Below are 19,048 nucleotides of genomic sequence, written 5' to 3'. Positions count from 1 at the left end.
GAACTACATTAAAACTGATGGTGCTGAGAAGAATAAAAGTTTTTTGGAGTTCAACAGCTGACTCTTTCTTGGCCCTTAAGACATTTCAGCCAGTGTCACTCAAATTTGGACTATTTTTAAACTTGACCTTTGACAGGGCTTTATAAAATCTGGTGGGATGCTATGATAAATAGCCAAAAGGAGAGGATGACTTTGAACTTTGAAAACTTAGAGAAAAACTAAAATATTTTAAAAAGCTACCAGTAGCCTTTATAGATGTAAAGTTAAGAGGAGCAGAGATTGGGGAGAACAGAACCAATTTAAAAAACCACCACCACCACCACCACCCTGTCAAGGCCTCTAAAAGAAGCCTAGGAATAGAGGGCGGAAATGGTGAAGAAACTCCATGGCTCTGATCAAGTTAGTTGGGGAAGCATGTTTCTTGTGCTCTTGGGTGTTTTTCATTCTAGCGCGTGGACTTTAAATTTTAAGGAATTCAAGTAATTGCAAGAAGTGTATCGGTGGGGATGGGAGGGGGTTCAGTGATGGTTAATGGGAAACAAGTTCACAGTTTGGTTCTTGCTCCACTGGAGGAGGGAGGAAGGGGAGTGTGCCCTTGCTCTGCACCCAGCTTGTGTGGCATAACTGCCTTGCTGAGCAGCGACTTTTGAGAGTTCATTAATGGAAGTCAGACACGGGGCAACTGCTGCCCCCCTCCCCCCTGCCCCCCCCCACCGATATTTCTTAAAGAGGAGGGTTGTGTGTTTTTCCAGTGTGTTCTAGTAGCAGTTTGATTCTCTTGCTTTATTTTAATTTCCATAATTGGTAGCTTCTGAAATGGCTTTGGAAGACAGTTTGTTGTAAATGTGGCCACCTATTCCAAAATGCCCTGGTTATTTTAGGAATCCGATCCTTTTCCTCCCCAGCTCTTTGGCAGGACTTCTTTTGGACGGGTCCTGGAGGTAGGGTCTTCTCCAGTCGGCTCCTGCAGAGGTCACTTTTTGTGCGCGGGGTCATCCCCAGCGTTTGTGAGTAGCATATGCGCGTGGCTGTGCTGACTGCACTCGCAGGCTTGTAAATTTTCACCCTGGGAAATTAGCAACAAAGCCCGATCTGTCTCGTGGCTGCTTTGCACTTTCCGAGGGCGGCTGTACTTGACTGAGCTGCAGAACAGGCACACGAGAGCGAGCCAGCGAGCGGAGAGGGAGGGAGAGAAGGAAAAAGAGAGAAGAGGGGAGGGGTGGGGGCGAGAGGTAAATAGTCTTAAATCGGAAGGGAGCTGCTTCTCTGTGGTCTTGACAAGCGCTGCCTGGGCTCCGCCGGCTCAGTAATAACTGAGTGACCTTTTCTTTGGCTGTATTATGTCTGGCTGGGAAGGGATTGTATTTTGCAGCTGAGAGCCGGTGCTTCCTTCAGCTCGGCTCCTCGCGTGCTGCTGGGGTAAGTTGTTTTGAGCCAGGACGGAGAGAGACAGCCTCGGACTGCAGTTGCCTAAAAGGAGGACACCTGTGGCTCAGATGCGGTCAACACCATTACTTGGCGGATCCTTGAGGACCTCATTATTTTAAACTTAAAAAATAGAGATTTCCCTCCCCCTCTTTTTTTTTTTTTCAAACAATGCTTCTTTTTGACCTTTCCCAAGGAGAAGCACTACAAAGCAGCCACTGTGCTTTCTGAACGGCCTCCCCCTGTATCGCTTAATTGAGAAGGTAAGTGCAGCAACTGTGTACACACGCGTCGGCTTATTTGTGGTGTGTGTGTGTCTGCGGGTGCGCGCGTGCGTGTGCGGATGTGGGTATTTTTTTTCTTCCCCAGCCTCTCCTAATGAGGCATAAACTGGAGCTGCAGCCCAGCTCCGCACTGCAACTTTCACTCGGGCTGCAGCTCTGCTGAGACGGTTTTGTTTAAATCATGTGAGGCTTCATTATTTTTATGATGAGACATGAAATAAATGCAGGCGGAAGATGTTGATGGAAGGAGGGAGAGCGGCTGCGGCGCGGAATGTCTCAAGTACGACTCGAGTGGATAATAGTCAAAGTTCAGGATGAGCCGCAGCATTTCCACACCCCTGACTGCCGGGAAGAGAGGGGCAGGCAGAGTTTGGAATTAGGAGAGGCTCCCTCTGGCCTGGCCCGTTGAAAGGGGATTCAGCGCTTAGGTGGGTTCCGGACCCACTCCTTGTACTTGCTGGAATTCACAGCCCCCCTCCCCCAAGAGTTGGAATTGCAATCTTTGGGTTCATGTGGACACTCTGCCTCTCCCCCACTTTTCCATAATAAGAAAATGTTGTTCCTGCGAGCTGGAAAAGTGACTATTTTCGTGGGGGGTCGCGGGGTCGGGGAGGGGCGGGGTGGGGAGAAGTGGCCACAAGAGAGAGGTTCCGTGGAGGAAGGTGCCTATGTCCTACGAGGTTGAGATTCAGACTGATGCAGCACATTTTTACGGGGGCTACCCAGATTGCTGTTATGAAATACAAGTCAGATTTATGATCTTTTTCATATTGAACATGATATGCTATGCTAACGCTGCATGTGACAGTTTAATCAAATCCATTTGTTACCACGAAGCTAAAAGGGGCCGCTGGGATTTTAGGATTACGGGCAGAGTTAGGGAAGCATGTGGCTTTGTCATTCGCCATCATTTTGCACACTGCCACACTGCGAGGGGCTCTGTGTGTGCGCTCTGTCTCCCCTGGCCGCCCTCGTCCCTTCCCCCACCCCCTGCCGCCACTCCGACCCGCTCCCAAAGTGGCTTCACAATAGTCGGTCCTCGGCGGTGTAGGCTGCGCACCAGGTCCACACTTGAGCTAAATCCAGGAGACCCCCTTCCACTTCTACCTTGGGCTTGGTGCTCAATGCGAAGCTGCTGCAACTCAGGCACGCCTAAGTCAACTCATGCAGAAAAAGGAGAAAAGTTTTGGTAAGGTTACAATCTATCATAGATGCAGTTTGCCGGGCGCTCAGCACTCTTGGCTGCTCACAAGCTTTCTTGCTCTTCTGCTTTTGTGTCTTTTTAAAAGATCTGAAATATTATTGTTGTAACTGCTTTGAAAGACTGCTGCTTAAACCAATTAATCTTGCTAGGTGCAACAAATACTGCTACATTCTTTGCAAATCAGCCCTGTGTGGCTGCAAAGACACAACCACAAAAGGCTAGAGCATAAACTCCACAAGGGATTCTTTGTTAGAGTGTATGTATGTTTCTTATTTTATTATTATTATTATTATTATTTTTATTATTATTATTATTTTTTTTTTTTTTTTTTGCATGTGAGCTGCATCAAAATTGAACTCAGTCTTGCAAATCTCTTGTTGGCCTTTGCCAAGCACTAGCACTTTGCTGCCATGGTAACTGTAATTAAACTGATAAGAGTGGAAAAATGTCAGTATCTCTGAGCCTTGCAGCTGCATTGGAGAAAAAGGGAATCAAATTGGTTCCCAGCTCCATTGCTCAAAAAGGGGAGGGGGTGGTGGAAGGATGGGGAGGGGGTTGGGAGTTGAAGGGGCAGAACAGAGTTAAGCAGCTCCAGTGCCTGAGATCTGGGGACATCTATTTGCATTGTTGTCCCTTAGGGGGCTGCAGCTTGTAGGGATGCTCTGGGCCAGTGAACAGAGAGAAACAAGCTTTTAGGCCCAATCCAGTTCTCCAGTCGGGTCTGGGGGTTGGGGAGAGGATGAAGATGGGCAGGAGGAGAGAAAATCTTTTGTTTGGTACCTCTTGGCAATCGAATGGCCACGTTGGCCAAATTCTTTTAATCTGTGTCACTGCTCCCAGCTGCAGAACCTGCATTCCCATTTTAGCATCTTCCTAAGGCACCTCATCCCTGCCAACCCCCTTTATGTATTCCCTCTTCCTGTTCCTTCTCCCAAATTGTTCTCTGTGAATCTTCCGACAGGGACAAAATGTTTTCCATTCACTATGTGTAGTTAGTCCAAAAATATAAAAGACTGTGTCTAAGTGCTGCAAATCTTTGATTATGATTTTTTTTTTTAAGCCCCTGTGTGTTGTGGAGTTGTGGTTACTTTGTTGTGTTAGCTACTGAAGCTGAGACTGTGCGGATGAATGGCACAGAACAAGGGAACATAATGGAGGCAATCAACCGTTAGGCCGCCTCACAATGCAATCCAGGCAATTAAAAGCTCACCAGAGTTTAAATGAAATGGTTCTACTTATTTCTGCACACCACACTGCACAGGCTATTATTTATGTCTTTTTTTTAATTATGATTTCCCTTAAACTGTCAAATAACTCAGAATGGCAGGGTCTCAGAGGCAATAAGAATTTCCCTCAGAACAATTTACATGCCAATCTAAAACTAGTTATGAGTCCTGATGTGCTATGAGCAACTTGTGAAATGTTTCTCCGCTCCGAACGCATAACTCTACCCAGTCGTGCTCCTCTGGACGGTGGCGGTTGCGGGGGCGGGGGGGGGGGGGCTGCTGCTAAGGCTTTGTGCCTTCTAGGTACATGGCAATGCGGCACCCACTAAATAGTTCTTTTTCTACAACTGTTAACTTGCATCCTACTGAAAAGATTTCCTCTCCAAGAGCAGTGTGATGATATTCTCTAAAAGAAGGCACCAGGATGGCATGCAAAATACCAAACTCCTTCAAGCCCAAGGCCAAACAGAAAGTAAGAGTTTCCAATATTAATTGGCCTCTGAGTGGTAAATGAAAATGTCAACACAACAAAAACATTTTGTGAAGACAAGCAGGGTAGTGTTACTTGTGCCAAATGTTGGTATTCCCTGTCTTGGTTGCAAAGTATTTTGAATAAAGATAGCTGACCTTCTACGCTTGATGGTAGTAACTCAACTGAGGGAAATAGAGCTGAGCTACAACTATAAAGGATTTTAAAATTTGTCGGCTTTGTGATGGGAAAAAATAATAGCCTTAGAAATTGGCTAATTAGAATAGCCACTCATATCTCTTGATGTCTTCAACAGCGAAATACAGAATGTCATTCCGTAAATCAAAATTGCCCCCTCCCCCCAGGTATATGGTTAAGAGGCACTTGGGTATGTTCTGTACTGTAATTAATGGGATTTATTCCTTGTGGAACCTTGCTGGAAGACGGTAACTAGTTCTGATCAAAGAAACTTCATTTGTTAGAAGTTCTGGAGAGTGAGATTTAGCAGAACTATCAAGGGTTATGATTAATCTACGCTAGACCCTCAGCTCCTTCAAAGAAAAGGAACAGAAAGCAGGCTAGAGGAACACCACCTGCTCTTCCGTACAAATCCAGCTGCTCGTCTGCAGCTCCGACTACCACGGCTGTGCGTGTCATGCAGGAAGAACAGCCACCCTGCTTTCTTCCCCGCCATGCCCTCTTCCATTCCTCTGCCAGAGAAGTTCTTTTCTGATGGAAGTTCAGCATCATAACGGTATTCTGTGCAACCCATGTATTATTTGTAGCAAGAAAAGTTATTCGGCTCTGAGGGTACGGTGCCTGGGTGTCTCTTATCAGTGTGATTTTAAAAAGAAAAAAAAAAAGATTGTGAAGGTAATGGACATGAAGCCTTCATCAGAGGGCATCAGAGGAAACTAAAGGAAGGTTAGCTCCTTTGGAGTAGGGGAAGACTCTAAGATCTTAGCTTGGCATTTCTTTTCTTGAAACTGTTTTAAGTGCATCCACATTTGGTGTTTTGTGTAGTTTCAAACTTTCTGCCTAGGAGAGGAAGCATCCTATAGGAACAGGACCTCTGGACTGTAAGAAGACCACCAGATCTAGTACTTGACTGTCGTTCTGTTTTGAGCAAGTCCTTAAACTTTCTTAGGCCCCTGCGTCACAATTGGTAAAATGAGGGAGTTAGCAATCGGTGATGTCTACAGTATTTTATAGTGCTTAGAATGGGTTATTTGATAAATACGAAGTTGTGAATAGTTGGCCCAGCCTTTTTTTTCTTTTCTTTTTTTTTTTTTTAAGCTGGGTGTTTGACACCTGGGAAAGAAGAAGAAACTCAAAGGGGAATAGACTTTCACTGAAAAAATTTCAGCCAAGTTGTAAAACCTACAGAACCCAGCTAGACTCCTTATTTATGATGGAGATAGATGTCTAAAATACATAAACACCCTATGTCTAGTGCACTAGAGATATATGCATATAATATATTTATGTACGTATGTTTATGTAGTTTATATATATTTAGATTTTACCTTCTGTTGTTTTTTCTTTCCCTTATAAAATAAATAAGTGTGTGTTTATGGTAATAAATTAATCTTGTACTTTAGTTTTATATCAAAGCCTGTAGTATACAGTGAGGGAAGCTGCCATTAACAGAGGCACTGATTGATGTTTTTGTGAGTATAAATTCATTTTTGAAATTTTAATGTAAGGAATGATTTTGAAATATCAAGAGCACAGAAGGAAGTATTTGGATGCCAACAAGCAACATAGTACTGGTGAGCTTTTTGGATGACTGTGCTGTGTGTTTAGCTATAAACATCCCCACTGCTAAAGTCAGGTTAGCGTAATCCCAGAAGGTGCCCTCTCTTCCACCAGCAAGCACACAGCAAGTGCATATCTGAGCAATAAAGAAAAACTCGTTCTTGACTCTTATAGACTGTGCACGGACTAGTTTGTTAAATAGCTTTCTTTAAGATTGTTAGCCATTCACTCACGTTTTCTTCCCAAAGGAACCCCCTATGTGGAGAATGAGGGACACCACCAAATTATCTAGTGTTGCTTAACTTGGTGTATCCTGTGCCAACTCACTCTATACAACATGAGTGTGTTATTTTCAGCACTTTGTATGTGTGACCTTCTAAACGGTTTGACAAGGACTTCACAATGTTTGAGCCTTTTGTTTCCGAAATTCTGTGTGGTTTTGGTATGCCCCTACTGAAGAAAGTCTACCGCTCCTCCAGAAACACAGGATGAAACATTCAACTTGGGTGAGGTCCTTCGACATCTTCGGCTTCTTTCTTGTAGTCCCAGCTCTTTTTTTTTTTTTTTTTGCTTTTGTCTCTTCCTTTAGGTATACAAATGCTCTCAGTCCAGCCAGACACCAAGCCGAAAGGTTGTGCTGGCTGCAACCGAAAGATCAAGGACCGGTATCTTCTAAAGGCCCTGGACAAATACTGGCATGAAGACTGCTTGAAGTGTGCCTGCTGTGACTGTCGCTTGGGAGAGGTGGGCTCCACCCTGTACACTAAAGCTAATCTTATCCTTTGTCGCAGAGACTACCTGAGGTAGGAATTATCCTTGCACACCAGTGATGACTGGATTCCTTTTAAAAATACTTTTGTAAGTGTTTTGTTTTTTGTTTTTTGTTTTTTTGTTGTTGTTGTTTCATTTCCTTACTACCAGCTTACATTCCTGAAAGATGTTCACCTGTCAGAATATTGCCAGGTGCCTCATATGCAAATTCTTGCTTAAGGAACGGCCAAGAAAGCCTCCTATCTGAAGTGTTTCCATTTGGCCTGCCCGGAGGCTCACATTTAGAAATAGGTGATTCCACCACCCAGGAGGAAACCACCAGCTCATGGCAAGGATGTATTTGTTAGAAATCAGCGTGTAAGTGTTGTATTACGCCCCCACCGACAAAGTAGGCTTAGCTTGACCCTAGAATTATTGAGCTGTCTTCTGATCTTTCTGATTTGCCAAGGAAAGGCAGTTGAAAGTAGCTGCCGTTTATTAGCATGTTTATTATACAGTTTTTGAGAACTATCCCCAAGTGTGAGTACATCCCCCCCACTCTCCATGGCATTCCAGGTGGTCATCGCAAAGATATCACTGAGCATTAACAGCCGCAGACTTGCCAGTAGTGTTAGGGAAATTAACACAGTAAAGATCTCCATCATTATGGGGAGATGATAGCCACTCTCCAAACTGTAAACATCTGGGCAGTTTGAGGACAATTCCTATGCTCTTGCTTAAAAAACCGTGAAGCCCACTAGACTTGTTTCCCACTCAACACATGAACTTCTGTTTAAGAAAAATTATTTTGCTTTTCAGGGAACTTTGTGTCTTGAATCAGCTGCAAATTACATATATTAATAAAGTAGGACCTATCAAATTAGAGAAATGATATATGACATCATTTGGGTTTTCATATTTGATACAATTAATCATTTTTCTAGCCTGACATTAAGCGATTTATTTTGAAATTTTTTTCCTTTATGACACAAAATTTATCAATCAGCTGTAGCTCCTTAACCATCTTGGTTATTTGGAGAAGTGTTTTCTAGGGAACCTGGTGCTTCCCTGTATATGATTCCGTTATTTCTTGGTTTGATTTAGTCTTTATCTAGAAATACCTATCATTTGGTTAGAGGTAGTTTAAAAGGGTGAATCCAGTACTGTTGATCAGATTCTTCTCTTTCCGCCTCCAACGACTGCCTCCTCTGACAGCCTCCTGGCTAATATATGACCACTTGTTACTAGTCCTCTGTGTTCCAAGGGCACAAAATACACGCAGGTGCCAACCATGGGAAGTGACTCTATAGCCAGGATTTCCCTTGTTGTGGCAGCACAACTAATCAGAATTAACTTATTCCGTGAATTCTCTTAGAACTTCAGCCTTTGAACTTTTTCTTTGAAATAAAAAATTTTTTCCTCTTCTCACTGTGAATTAGAGCCTCATTTCCACATAAAGCGTTTGCATTTGCTTTCAGTGATTTAACAGTGCTTCCTAGTTTTGCTTTATCTTCACTAACCAATAGTCATGGCTTTTTGACTCTTTTTTTTTTTTTTTTTTTTTTACTTTTACATTTGTTTACAACTGCAGTGTGTCAAGTGGATTTATGTAACAGCGATTCCAAAACAAGGAGCTTATATAGTCTGGGCGAGATTAAGGTGTTCTAATAAGCAATAAAGATTAAAATTAAGTAAGATTTAAGGAAAGCATGTTGACATAGCCGGATTTTAAAAATTTATACTTTGCCAGTGAGCAACCTGTATCGTGAGTTAAACTGTTTCTTGCAGTTGTGAGTATAGTAGTAAGCACAGAAAGAAACCTGGGACTTTTTTTGTGTTATTCTTCTTTACGGTAATAAAAATATGATGTTAAACTGCCATTTGATAGTCCAAGTAAGTGTTTTGTTGAAAACAATTTATCAAAGTAGTCTCCATATCAGAAATGCTAAGAGAAATCCAAAGGAAAGATGTTTTTTCGTGACATAACTTAGTTAATTTCCCTTAGGCTCAAGCTTCTAATGTTTGTTAACTTGTTAAAAAAAAAAAAAATCATACCCTTTCAAATCAAAACCCTGGTCCTGACTGCCAATATATTCATTTCTCAGAGTATAATTTCCTCTTAAATTGGTCATTACCACATTAATGGCCAGTTGTTATGTTAACAACCTAAGGATTGTTAACATTTCAAACTAAGTTGTTAACAGCAAGCTTATTCCTTATTTAAACTGAAGGTTTGTTGTATATAATGTGACTTCTTTGGCAGGGAGTAATTCATCAATACTTAAAAATTGTAGAGGTGAAATGGGGGATTGGAATGTGTATAAAACACTTTGTTAAGTGTTGTAGATCATGCTGCAGATGTCGTATATAGTTTTAGGTAAGAAGTGTGTATCTCAGTGAAATTGTGTCGATGTTCAGCAGCGTGTCTCTTACTGGAAATTTAATAGTCTAATTCTGTATGTCAGACAAATACAATTAGGCAAACTTTATTTATAAATTAATTTCTTTGAATGGTATAGTCATTTAAAAATGTTTATTGGATGCCTGCTGTGTAAGAGACATAATTTTAGGTAATAGATGAAATTGAGAAAAATAAAGGTGTACGTAAAATAGTTACTGTCTAATTGTTTATTAGTTACACAAAATCTGTATTGTATTGTAATTGGTGAACAAGTAACATTCCGTGGCTGTCTTTTAAGCTTTAAATTTTTTTTTTCATTTCCCTTAGTTCACATTTCCTTTTTGTATTTTGCACAGTCGATGCTTAACCATTTAAATCCTATTCAGAAGTGGTTTTGTTTTGTTTTGGGTGTTTGGATAGTGTGTAATTTCTTTAAAGTACCAAACAAGCCATAAATACCTTATAGGTTTTATTTCTCTGTCTAAATCAGTAGGTATCAGCAAATAAGAATATGGAAAATGATAAAGAAAAAACTAGTTTCATCTCTACTGGTAAAGTAGTGACTATAGGTATTATCTTGGGCCAGAAAACTTTTTCATATCTAGAGAAGAGTGAAATATTTTTGCCAACTGTATTTAACTTCCTAATTAACTTCTCCTTTCAAAAAAGAGGACAAAAAATGCTTCTAGTGCTGAACAATGAGTCCTGAAGTTACCACATTTTGTATTACTTTGAGTAGTGATAGTGATGACATTTTTCTCAAGTTCTTTGAATAATAAATATAAGAATTTAAATCATAAGATATTTTCTTAGAGTTATAGAAATGATTATTATGGTAAAGATGATTTCTCTCAATTTTTTTTTCCTTCTTTATGGCACCATTAGCTATATTTAAGAAAAAGAAAGATGATTTTACCATTTATGTACTGAATTCCAGATCTTAACAATTCATTTTCCATAACGGGTCTGGTATAATATCTTTTATTTTTCTGTAGGATCTACAATGCACATATCTGATGAGAGAGAATTTACCAGTTTGTAGGATTGTTCTCTGCCTTCAGAAATGCATTAGATAAAGAAACAGGAGGATTGACTTTTTTTAAAATTTAATTTTATTTTTCTCAGTGTTCCAAAATTCATTGTTTATGCACCACACCCAGTGCTCCATGCAATATGTGCCCTCCATAATACCCACCACCAGACTCCCCCTACCCCCCACTCCCCCCAAAATCCTCAGTTTGTTTCTCAGAGTCCACAGTCTCTCATGGTTTGTCTCCCCCTCCAATTTCCCCCAACTCAATTCTCTTGAGAAGGATTGACTTTCAAAACTTCCTCTGTTAACATACTTTCTGCCTTAAACTATAAAGCCAATTAGCCCATCAATATTTATACGCCAAGACCTAGAAATGTGTATGTTAAAAAATGTATCCAAAACATTTGTAACTTTTTATATTTAAAGTTGAACTTATGACAAATTAGACAGGGAAGCATCTTTATTTACACCTTGGACTAGAGCTTACAACTAATAGAATGCCCAAAGTAGGTTAAAAATTATTGTGTAAATACAGCGGATTTAGTAATGATGTTTACAGGACTCTATTCGTTGCTATCATCCTTATTTCATTTTGGAAAATATGAAAAAAGTAGTTAATGTGTAATCGGAGTTTTAGAATTAAAATGTCATGGCAAGTGTTAAGAAGTCAGAACCGGGAGAAATAACAAACTACTTGACTTTTCAACTTGGAGGCAGTAAAGAATATCAGAATTTACCGCTCAAGAGTTTGGGCAATTCTTGCTTGTTGTTTTGTTAAACCTTAAACTTCTTGCATATTTTAAGCATCAAGTCACTATAGCCTGGAGCTTGTATCTCTGAATGGGGTCTTCGCAGAGAATGTATTCAAAGCCGTTTGCTGTGATGTATGGCTTGGAAACTGCTTCTATAGCTCTTCCTATAGGAGAAGCTGAAAATGCCTTATATAAAACTTAATGTAATTTGCTATTTTTAGATCTGAGAATGATTTGTTTAAAATGAAACTGCCAGGAGAGAACAATGCTTCCTGTGTCACCATCGTTGTCAATTAAGAAAAAGGATTTGAAACTGTTATGCTGACTACAAATTTTACATGCTTTAATATAATAATATAATAACTTTCAAATAGAAAATTAAAATTAAATGCTACATAGAGTATTAATCTGGCTATAACTCTATTTCACACTAATCAAATCTGCTGCCTCTCAATTTTTATATAAGGTTAAATTTATATTAGTACATAATTACAACCTTAAAAGTAAGCACGGATGTGTTGTTTATATTATTTTATCTGACAACTCACTGCATAGTTACTTTTTTTGTGTTGGATGAAGTGTTTATTCTTTTTCTCCCTTCATAGTCCTCTTTTTAAACTAGGCAGTTGAAAATAACTTCCCCAACAATCACTGCATTATTATTATCTGAAAAATCACTTTTTATTGTTGTAAATTCTGAAAATTTAAGCTTTTACACTGAATTAAACTCCTCCCAAATGAACTTTTTTCTATAAGCTTTGAGTTTTCTTAATACTTCATTATAATTGTAATTTTTATTATATTAAAATGTATAACCTAATCTTAGTATTATGAAATATTTTAGCGCATGAGTATATTAGACTCCACGGCCTGTTAAAAAATATTGTTATATTCCTTGTAAATGATGTTACCTTATTTATAGCTTTATAAGGAGTTGTAATTTTAAGTCTACTTTTTTGTTTTATCATAGGAAAGCATTACAGAATTCTATTTCAAATATTTTAAACTGTCTGCTATTCAAAGACCAGTACAAATCAGGAGTGATCATTTCGTTTTGTACAATACTTTGAGGGAGTGCCTTTCATTTTAGGAAAAATCAGTGGACTTTATAAGCAACAACTCCTCTGCAACAATCTATGTTCAAAATATTTCATCTACATATAGAATGTCTCATTTATACATTTATCTACAATATCTCTCTGTCCTTATTCTGTAATGCATCCATTTTTAGCAAATGAGTATTTAACATAATGAATTATTTTAGTTTTGTGAGTTTTGTTTTGGCTTGTTTTATAGATGAGATATTTTCACCAAAAATACCTCCATCAAGTGGTATATTGAAAATATGAAATTGAAAATATGAAAATACTTCACGCTGTTTCTATATTTTTACTGTTTTTTTTTTAATCTCTTTATAAAGCATGGAATACTTCAGTCAGGATAGTTTTTACACATAAGATGGATAAGTTAGACATACCTGACTTAGCAGAAAAATATTCTGTTTCTACAAGTATATTTAGGATTAAATGCATCTGGAAGAACTACATTTGAGAATTGCTAAAATTGCTTATTTGGCACTTTATAAATACATAGAACTCTGGGAAAGAATCTCTATTTTTGGTTGCTCTTAGAGTATATCAAAGTAAGCCAGCACTTCATTTATAAACTCACCATTAACTTCCATTAAGTGACTAATAATAAATTTTAATGTTGTGTTTTGATCGCATAAACATAATTTATTAAGGAATCTCATTTTAAAAATATGCTGCAAGTGGTAATTTTGTAAATGGTTTTGATGAATATATGCATTGTAGAAATGTATTAGGTAGTTCAGGTTTTTGCCTCACATAAAAATTATATAACCTAAAAGAGGAATTGCACCAACCTTTAGCAACCATTATATTTTCCTTCATTACCCTGTGAGGCATTGAAATCTTATTTTTTGCATCTGGTTTGAAAACACTTTCCTGTTTCTATGAGAATGTCTTCTACTACTCAAAAGTATATACTGCAACCTCATCCTGTCTTCCAAAATACATTAACTAACATCTCTCCCTTCAATCAATATAAGAGTTGTTAATGCAGGAGAAGATCTTGAAAACAAGGAAAGTAAAAATAAAAACAGCAGCAGTATTCTTTCTATCCAATTGACCGGGTATTTTTTAAACGGCATTTGCATGAACCATGTTTCCTCAAAAAGGCATTTTTCTTTCATTTTAATTTTTTGTTGGCTTATACAAGTGATTACTCCTACAGATTCATTGAATTTCCCCTTGTTAAGCATTAAAGAGGTGTAGGTAGGTCTATGCAAGCTTCACATATACATATTGGACTCTATGACCTTAGAATGAACATTAACTTTTGTCATAACTGACTTTCACTAGATCACCGTCATTCAACAGGCTTTGAAACTTGTAAAATTAGATACTTATGCCGGCTAATTTCTTAGTATCGTAACTATAGCACTGACTTATTCTTAAAGGGCGTTCACCATCCTAAGAGGAAAGACAAGTTTTAGAATACTATGGCATGCCCAAGAATATTCCCTTGCGATTTTTATCGCCGAATTCTGATTTTCTCAGCTCTGATGGAGTTGGATACTGTCTGTCCTATATCTGTTCCTACCATCATAACATACTTGTTTTAATGATTAACATATATTTCCCTTTTCAAGCTATTTATATGAAATTTATTTTGAAGTGGAAGTTTACATTGTGAAGCAAGGAATGTGCATTTAGATTTTTATTTCTTACTTTAAAGTTTGTTGAAGGTTTTTGCCCCTTATTATTGATATTACTCGATAAATTTCCTCTAAAGGAATTAGGACCTGAGTATACCTTTTTATTATATTCATCAAAAATATTTACTATATTCACAAACTAGCCACATCAGTCACCTGTGCCTTTTTGCCTTCTCCTTCTATTACCATAACTTCTTGACAGACTTTCTTTGCCTCAATGATAGTTTTGATTTATGTAAAGATTCTAAATCTTCTGCGATTTTTTTTTTTCCTTCAGAGTGCCAGTTTTTGATGATGCAAAAATCTCTAGCTGTGGACTTCACTAGTTTAAAACAAAATCACCCTTGAGATAAATAATCATCTTGGAATAGTCAGATCTCTGATTTGAAGTTGGAAAATTAACATTAAGCTGTGTGTATTAAGTTAGACTCTAACCAGCATGTGTTGTTATGATTCAATTTAATATTAAAAACTCTCCAACTGGGCTACAGGGAAAATAAAAGACTCTTAGGAATTTAAAGATTATTTGCAGAGGAGTACAACAAAGCCATATTTAAACAAAATTGTTATTACTAATGCAGTAAAGCATCGTCTGCATTAAACCCATCCTACTAATAAAAACAGAAAATCCGCTTTAGTAAACATAAATATCAAATATGACAAGGACTAGTAAAGGGGAAGGAAACTTCATAAAATGTGCTAATGCGAACACTGTATAGTAATCGAAATACCACTGAGAAAAAATAAATTCCCATCTCATTTATGATGTGGGATCCCAACAGGCAACTTCAAGAGGAAAAAGAACATTTTGGACTTGCTAGTTTATGCTCATGTTCTAAAACTTTCAGAACAATGCTATGTTTTTAGTATAAAATTGTAACAGAGGTGCCTACTCTTTTTGAAATTATTTTGTTCGCTTGTTTTTACAGCATTTCAAAATCTCTTAAGTGATGTCCCTTAATAGATGGCTCGCATTTCCCCCAAATAGCAGATTCGGGGCTGTTAGGTTTCAGAATACTTATGGCAGGAAACATGATACTTATTTTGTATTTATCAACTACTCAATAAAAATATATTCTGACCAATTGCTGCAGATTAGACTGGGTGAGATGAGTGATTAGTACCTGTTTCTTTGCTTAGATGAATGGGAGAAGATGTTAGAGGGGTGAATGGAAAAAGCAGTTATAACTTCTAACACTAAATAGGAGTCTTAGTTTCAGTGGGCAGGTTTATTTGCATGTTCCAGGTGAGAAGTTCAACTATACTGTGAACATAATTTTAAAGCCTGTAAGTATTGCATGTGACTTTCCACTGAGAGAACATTTGTGCTTTGGGAGATACAAAGAAATTATAAGTTATTCAATTGCCTTAAAACTCATAAACTGGTATTTTCCGTGGCTATTTATTAGAAAAAATTGGGGGAAGTTTCTGAGCTACAAGAATCCCTTCTTTCCACAGCAGCGTCCTTGCTGAGTGGGTAGTTTGTGTTTGTGATTAGAAGCTTTGCTGTCCCTCTAACATTTAAAAAATGAAACCATTTAGTTACTTAACAAATATTGGAGTGCCAATACCTCATTCCTATAAATAATGAATGTGGAATATTATACTTCTAATTGATTTTATATAATATATAAACATAAAGTTATTAATATTTTACTATGTAAAGACAGTAGGAGAAATTTGGGAAGAACTTAAGAGCAAATTGTTTTTCAAATTTTCTACAACTGACGTAGTCACTTTTTGTTGTTCAATAACTAAGTAAAATATGTAAAGAGGTTTAGCCTAGTTATGTCCCAAGGAAGCAATATAGAGAATGAGAAGAGGTATACTCAAGAGATTAGAAGAATTCTAGAGGAAGAGAGGTTATAAATAATATGTAAAAATTGGACTCTGTAATAATCCTTTTGTAAGCCAGTAGTCCTATTACAGAAGCTGAGCTTTGAGCTTTCTAGTTATATTTTGGATGCAGGGTAAGATAGACTTAGCTCTGTTAACTTTCATGCAATTTGCACTGTTTTCTTCTCTTATCACAGATATCAGTACAATCAACAGAGGTACAGTTGACACCCCTTGTAAAATGCTTAGTGTCATTGGTCCCCATTTTCTCATTCAACATTGTTCTTGTTGAGGTGGTGACTTGCATAAAGAACTGAGAAGGTGAAGGAGCCAGTCATAGGGTTGTAGATGAAGGATATTCCAGGCACAGGGAACAGCCCTACGAAGTCCTTGCCCATGGGAGCTTTTCTGTTGTGTTTGAGGAACATACAACGATGTCAGTATGGTTAGAATGAATAAAAGCAGAAGAGACAGGGTTAGAAACAACCATTAGGTGGTCCTATGGTATTCCCTATTGCTGTTAACGGACCAAGATGTCCCTATTCTTTTCTAAATATTCCAGAAGGAAGTGATAATACTTCTGTTTGAGAATTGCTGTGAAGCACATTCAGATAGGCTGTTCCAGACTGAGTTCCATTTGGGATTACAGAACTCATCAGGACAATGTATACATGGTAGTACTTCAAGGTGAAATACAAAGGAATGTCCATATTGATGAGCTAAGGCTGCCAACACAACATGTATCAGTGTAACACCAAGGCCAAAGGTGTTGTTAAGCTCTGTCCTGATTACAGGACATATCCATGTAATTGATATTTTTTGAAAACTTGGGTAATAAAAATTGCAAAGAGGTGGATTTTTCAAGGCTGACAGGTGATTACGTTCATTATTTTAAAAGTCAAGCCAAACCTTATTAAATTATTTTCTAGTATAAAATATTTAAAATAATATATTTAATTATCATAAATGTTTCCAAATCCAGCATGGAGAGAAAATGCATCAAAGTCCTATTGTTACTTAAAACTTATTTAATCGTATTCTTGATGAGATGGGACAGCTATTACGTAAGTGTTCTGTTTATACTCCTATTTCCCATTCCTAACCTAACCCTAGTTCACTAATTTTAGTTTCACATCAAGAAGTGCTAAGGATTCATCTTCAAAACTAAAAGATGAATATGCATTTCTCTTTGTGAGAGTGGGATTTTAATGTACAAACTGTCTTTACTTTAAAAAATGAAAAAAAAAACTTTAAATTTTAAATAAAAATCAAAGTACTTGAGCCTGTTTTTATATTTATAAAATGGACCAGGATGCATCATGAGTATTGACTGAGAAGATGGACAAATATGCCTTGAAATCTTACAAAGAGGCAAGGCATGAATGGGTGAGTTTTCGAACAGTGGCCAGGCCATATACATTTCATCACAAAGAAATCCAAAACCTACTTCTCAGAAAGCAAGGAGAAGGTAGCCAAATGGCTTTATAAGTCTTAATTTTACTGTCATCTTGTACATCCAGAGTGCTTGTTTTTGTTACAATTTTGAGCAACCTTCATATTTTTTTGGTAGATGGGACATCTGTAGTCCCTGCCATCTTGTTCTGGTTGAGTTGATGACCTGTATTCCTTTTTTTTTTTTTTTAAGTTTTTATTTATTTATTTGACAGAGAGAGATCACAAGTAGGCAGAGAGGCAGGCAGAGAGAGAGAGAAGCAGGCTCCCCGCTGAGCAGAGAGCCCAATGTGGGGCTCGATCCCAGGACTCTAAGATCATGACCTGAGCCAAAGGCAGAGGTTTAACCCACTGAGCCACCCAGGTGCCCCGATGACCTGTATTCCTAATCATTTTGTGATTCTCACCTACCAGAGCGCATCAGTTTGAGTTTGATTTTAAGGAAAAATTGCTTGATCTTGACCTGGCAATTTGCTTGGTATTTAAATAATGTTGGTAATAGTAGTTATTAAACTAGCAATTATCTTTGCAATAGAGATTACTACTTTTTTTGGCTAAAGGTGCTAAATGGCTTGTGTTCTTGGTCAATGGTAGATTTCTGTAGTGACCTGAGAAAAAGTTATACGTTTTCAGGAGATTTTAAGTTGAAAAAATATTTTTTATTTTCCTTCGAGAATTTATCTGCTGGGTAGAAACAGAGCCTTTCATTTTTTTTTTTTTTTTAAGATTTTATTTATTTGTCAGAGAGAGTGAGCACAGGCAGAGGCAGAGGGAGAAGCAGGCCCCCTGCTGAGCAAGGAGCCCGATGTGGAACTCGATCCCAGGACGCTGGGATCATGACCTGAGCCAAAGGCAGCCGCCTAACCAACTGAGCCACCCAGGGGTCCCCAGAGCCTTTCATTTTTAACCACAACTCAGTTTTTTTGGTCATGAGCTTATTCTGCATTCCTTTTAACACAGCCAGTGTATTTTAAATCATTTTGCTGTGTATTTCTTATTGTTCTACCACATTGGGTGTTGCCCCTCCCCCACCAACTATCATTAATGGCAAATTAGTTATCTGTTGCTATTATGATGCATTCATCTGCTGGTTCTTACTTTCTGTGTCACTTTGTAAAAGGATAAAAGTCACACCAGTTCTTCTTAATTCCCTTAGCATCTCCCAAACTAGGTGAGATTAGATCTAATCCTTCGATTTTAAACATGTCAGAGAGCATAATGGTGCTGAGTCCAGATGTGAAATCTGCCCTATTCTGCTACATCCCAGCTGTATATTCCTAGGCAAGTTACTTAACCTCTCCAAGCCTCAGTTTACTCATCTGTAAATAGGAACAATATACTCATTCGTAGAATTGTCAGAGAGTGTCAAGGGAACACCAACAGGGAAAGATGTGAACACACTGATGGACCCTCCAATCCGAGTTTCTGTTCTTACGAAGAAAGAATAGCACTGAGTTCTGAAGATAAAATAGTTAGAAAATTAAACATTAGGAGAAGATAAAGGAAATGGATTAAGATATGTTGTTTAAAAATGATTAGTAATCAAGAATATGAAAAGCTACCACTGTTCTAAGATCTTTTACCAACTTTTCAATTACAAAGAAGAGGGAGGAAGAAATGCTGAAATGCCATGTGCACCTGAAGCCATATGGGAAAAAAATATTTCACGGTGAATTTGTTGAATTAGGATTTTAATATATTTTATATATTATATATAT

At 37.9% G+C, this 19,048-nt stretch overlaps 1 protein-coding gene across 8 annotated transcripts in view; it reads left to right on the top strand.

Annotated features, from left to right (window-relative positions):
* LMO3 (LIM domain only 3) overlaps positions 1-19,048 on the top strand; it is a gene marked incomplete at its 5' end in the record, with an annotated part of 56,181 nt that overhangs the window by 399 nt on the left and 36,734 nt on the right. Inside the window, 4 exons of one of the 8 annotated variants that reach the window (XM_080810634.1) lie at positions 172-399; positions 906-1,007; positions 1,622-1,688; positions 6,956-7,169. In XM_080810634.1, coding sequence (XP_080666760.1) covers positions 6,964-7,169 — 206 coding nt within the window. Of the gene's footprint in view, positions 1-171; positions 400-905; positions 1,420-1,621; positions 1,689-4,535; positions 4,612-6,955; positions 7,170-19,048 lie in introns of those variants that run through there. The other 7 variants (XM_080810636.1, XM_080810633.1, XM_080810637.1 and 4 more) reach the window with 7 other exon arrangements.

This window comes from Martes martes, assembly GCF_963455335.1.
Source record: "Martes martes genome assembly, chromosome: 8".
Taxonomy (NCBI): domain Eukaryota; kingdom Metazoa; phylum Chordata; class Mammalia; order Carnivora; family Mustelidae; genus Martes; species Martes martes.
The sequence above is the reverse complement of the archived record's forward strand: the minus strand, read 5'-3'. Positions and strand labels throughout refer to the sequence as shown.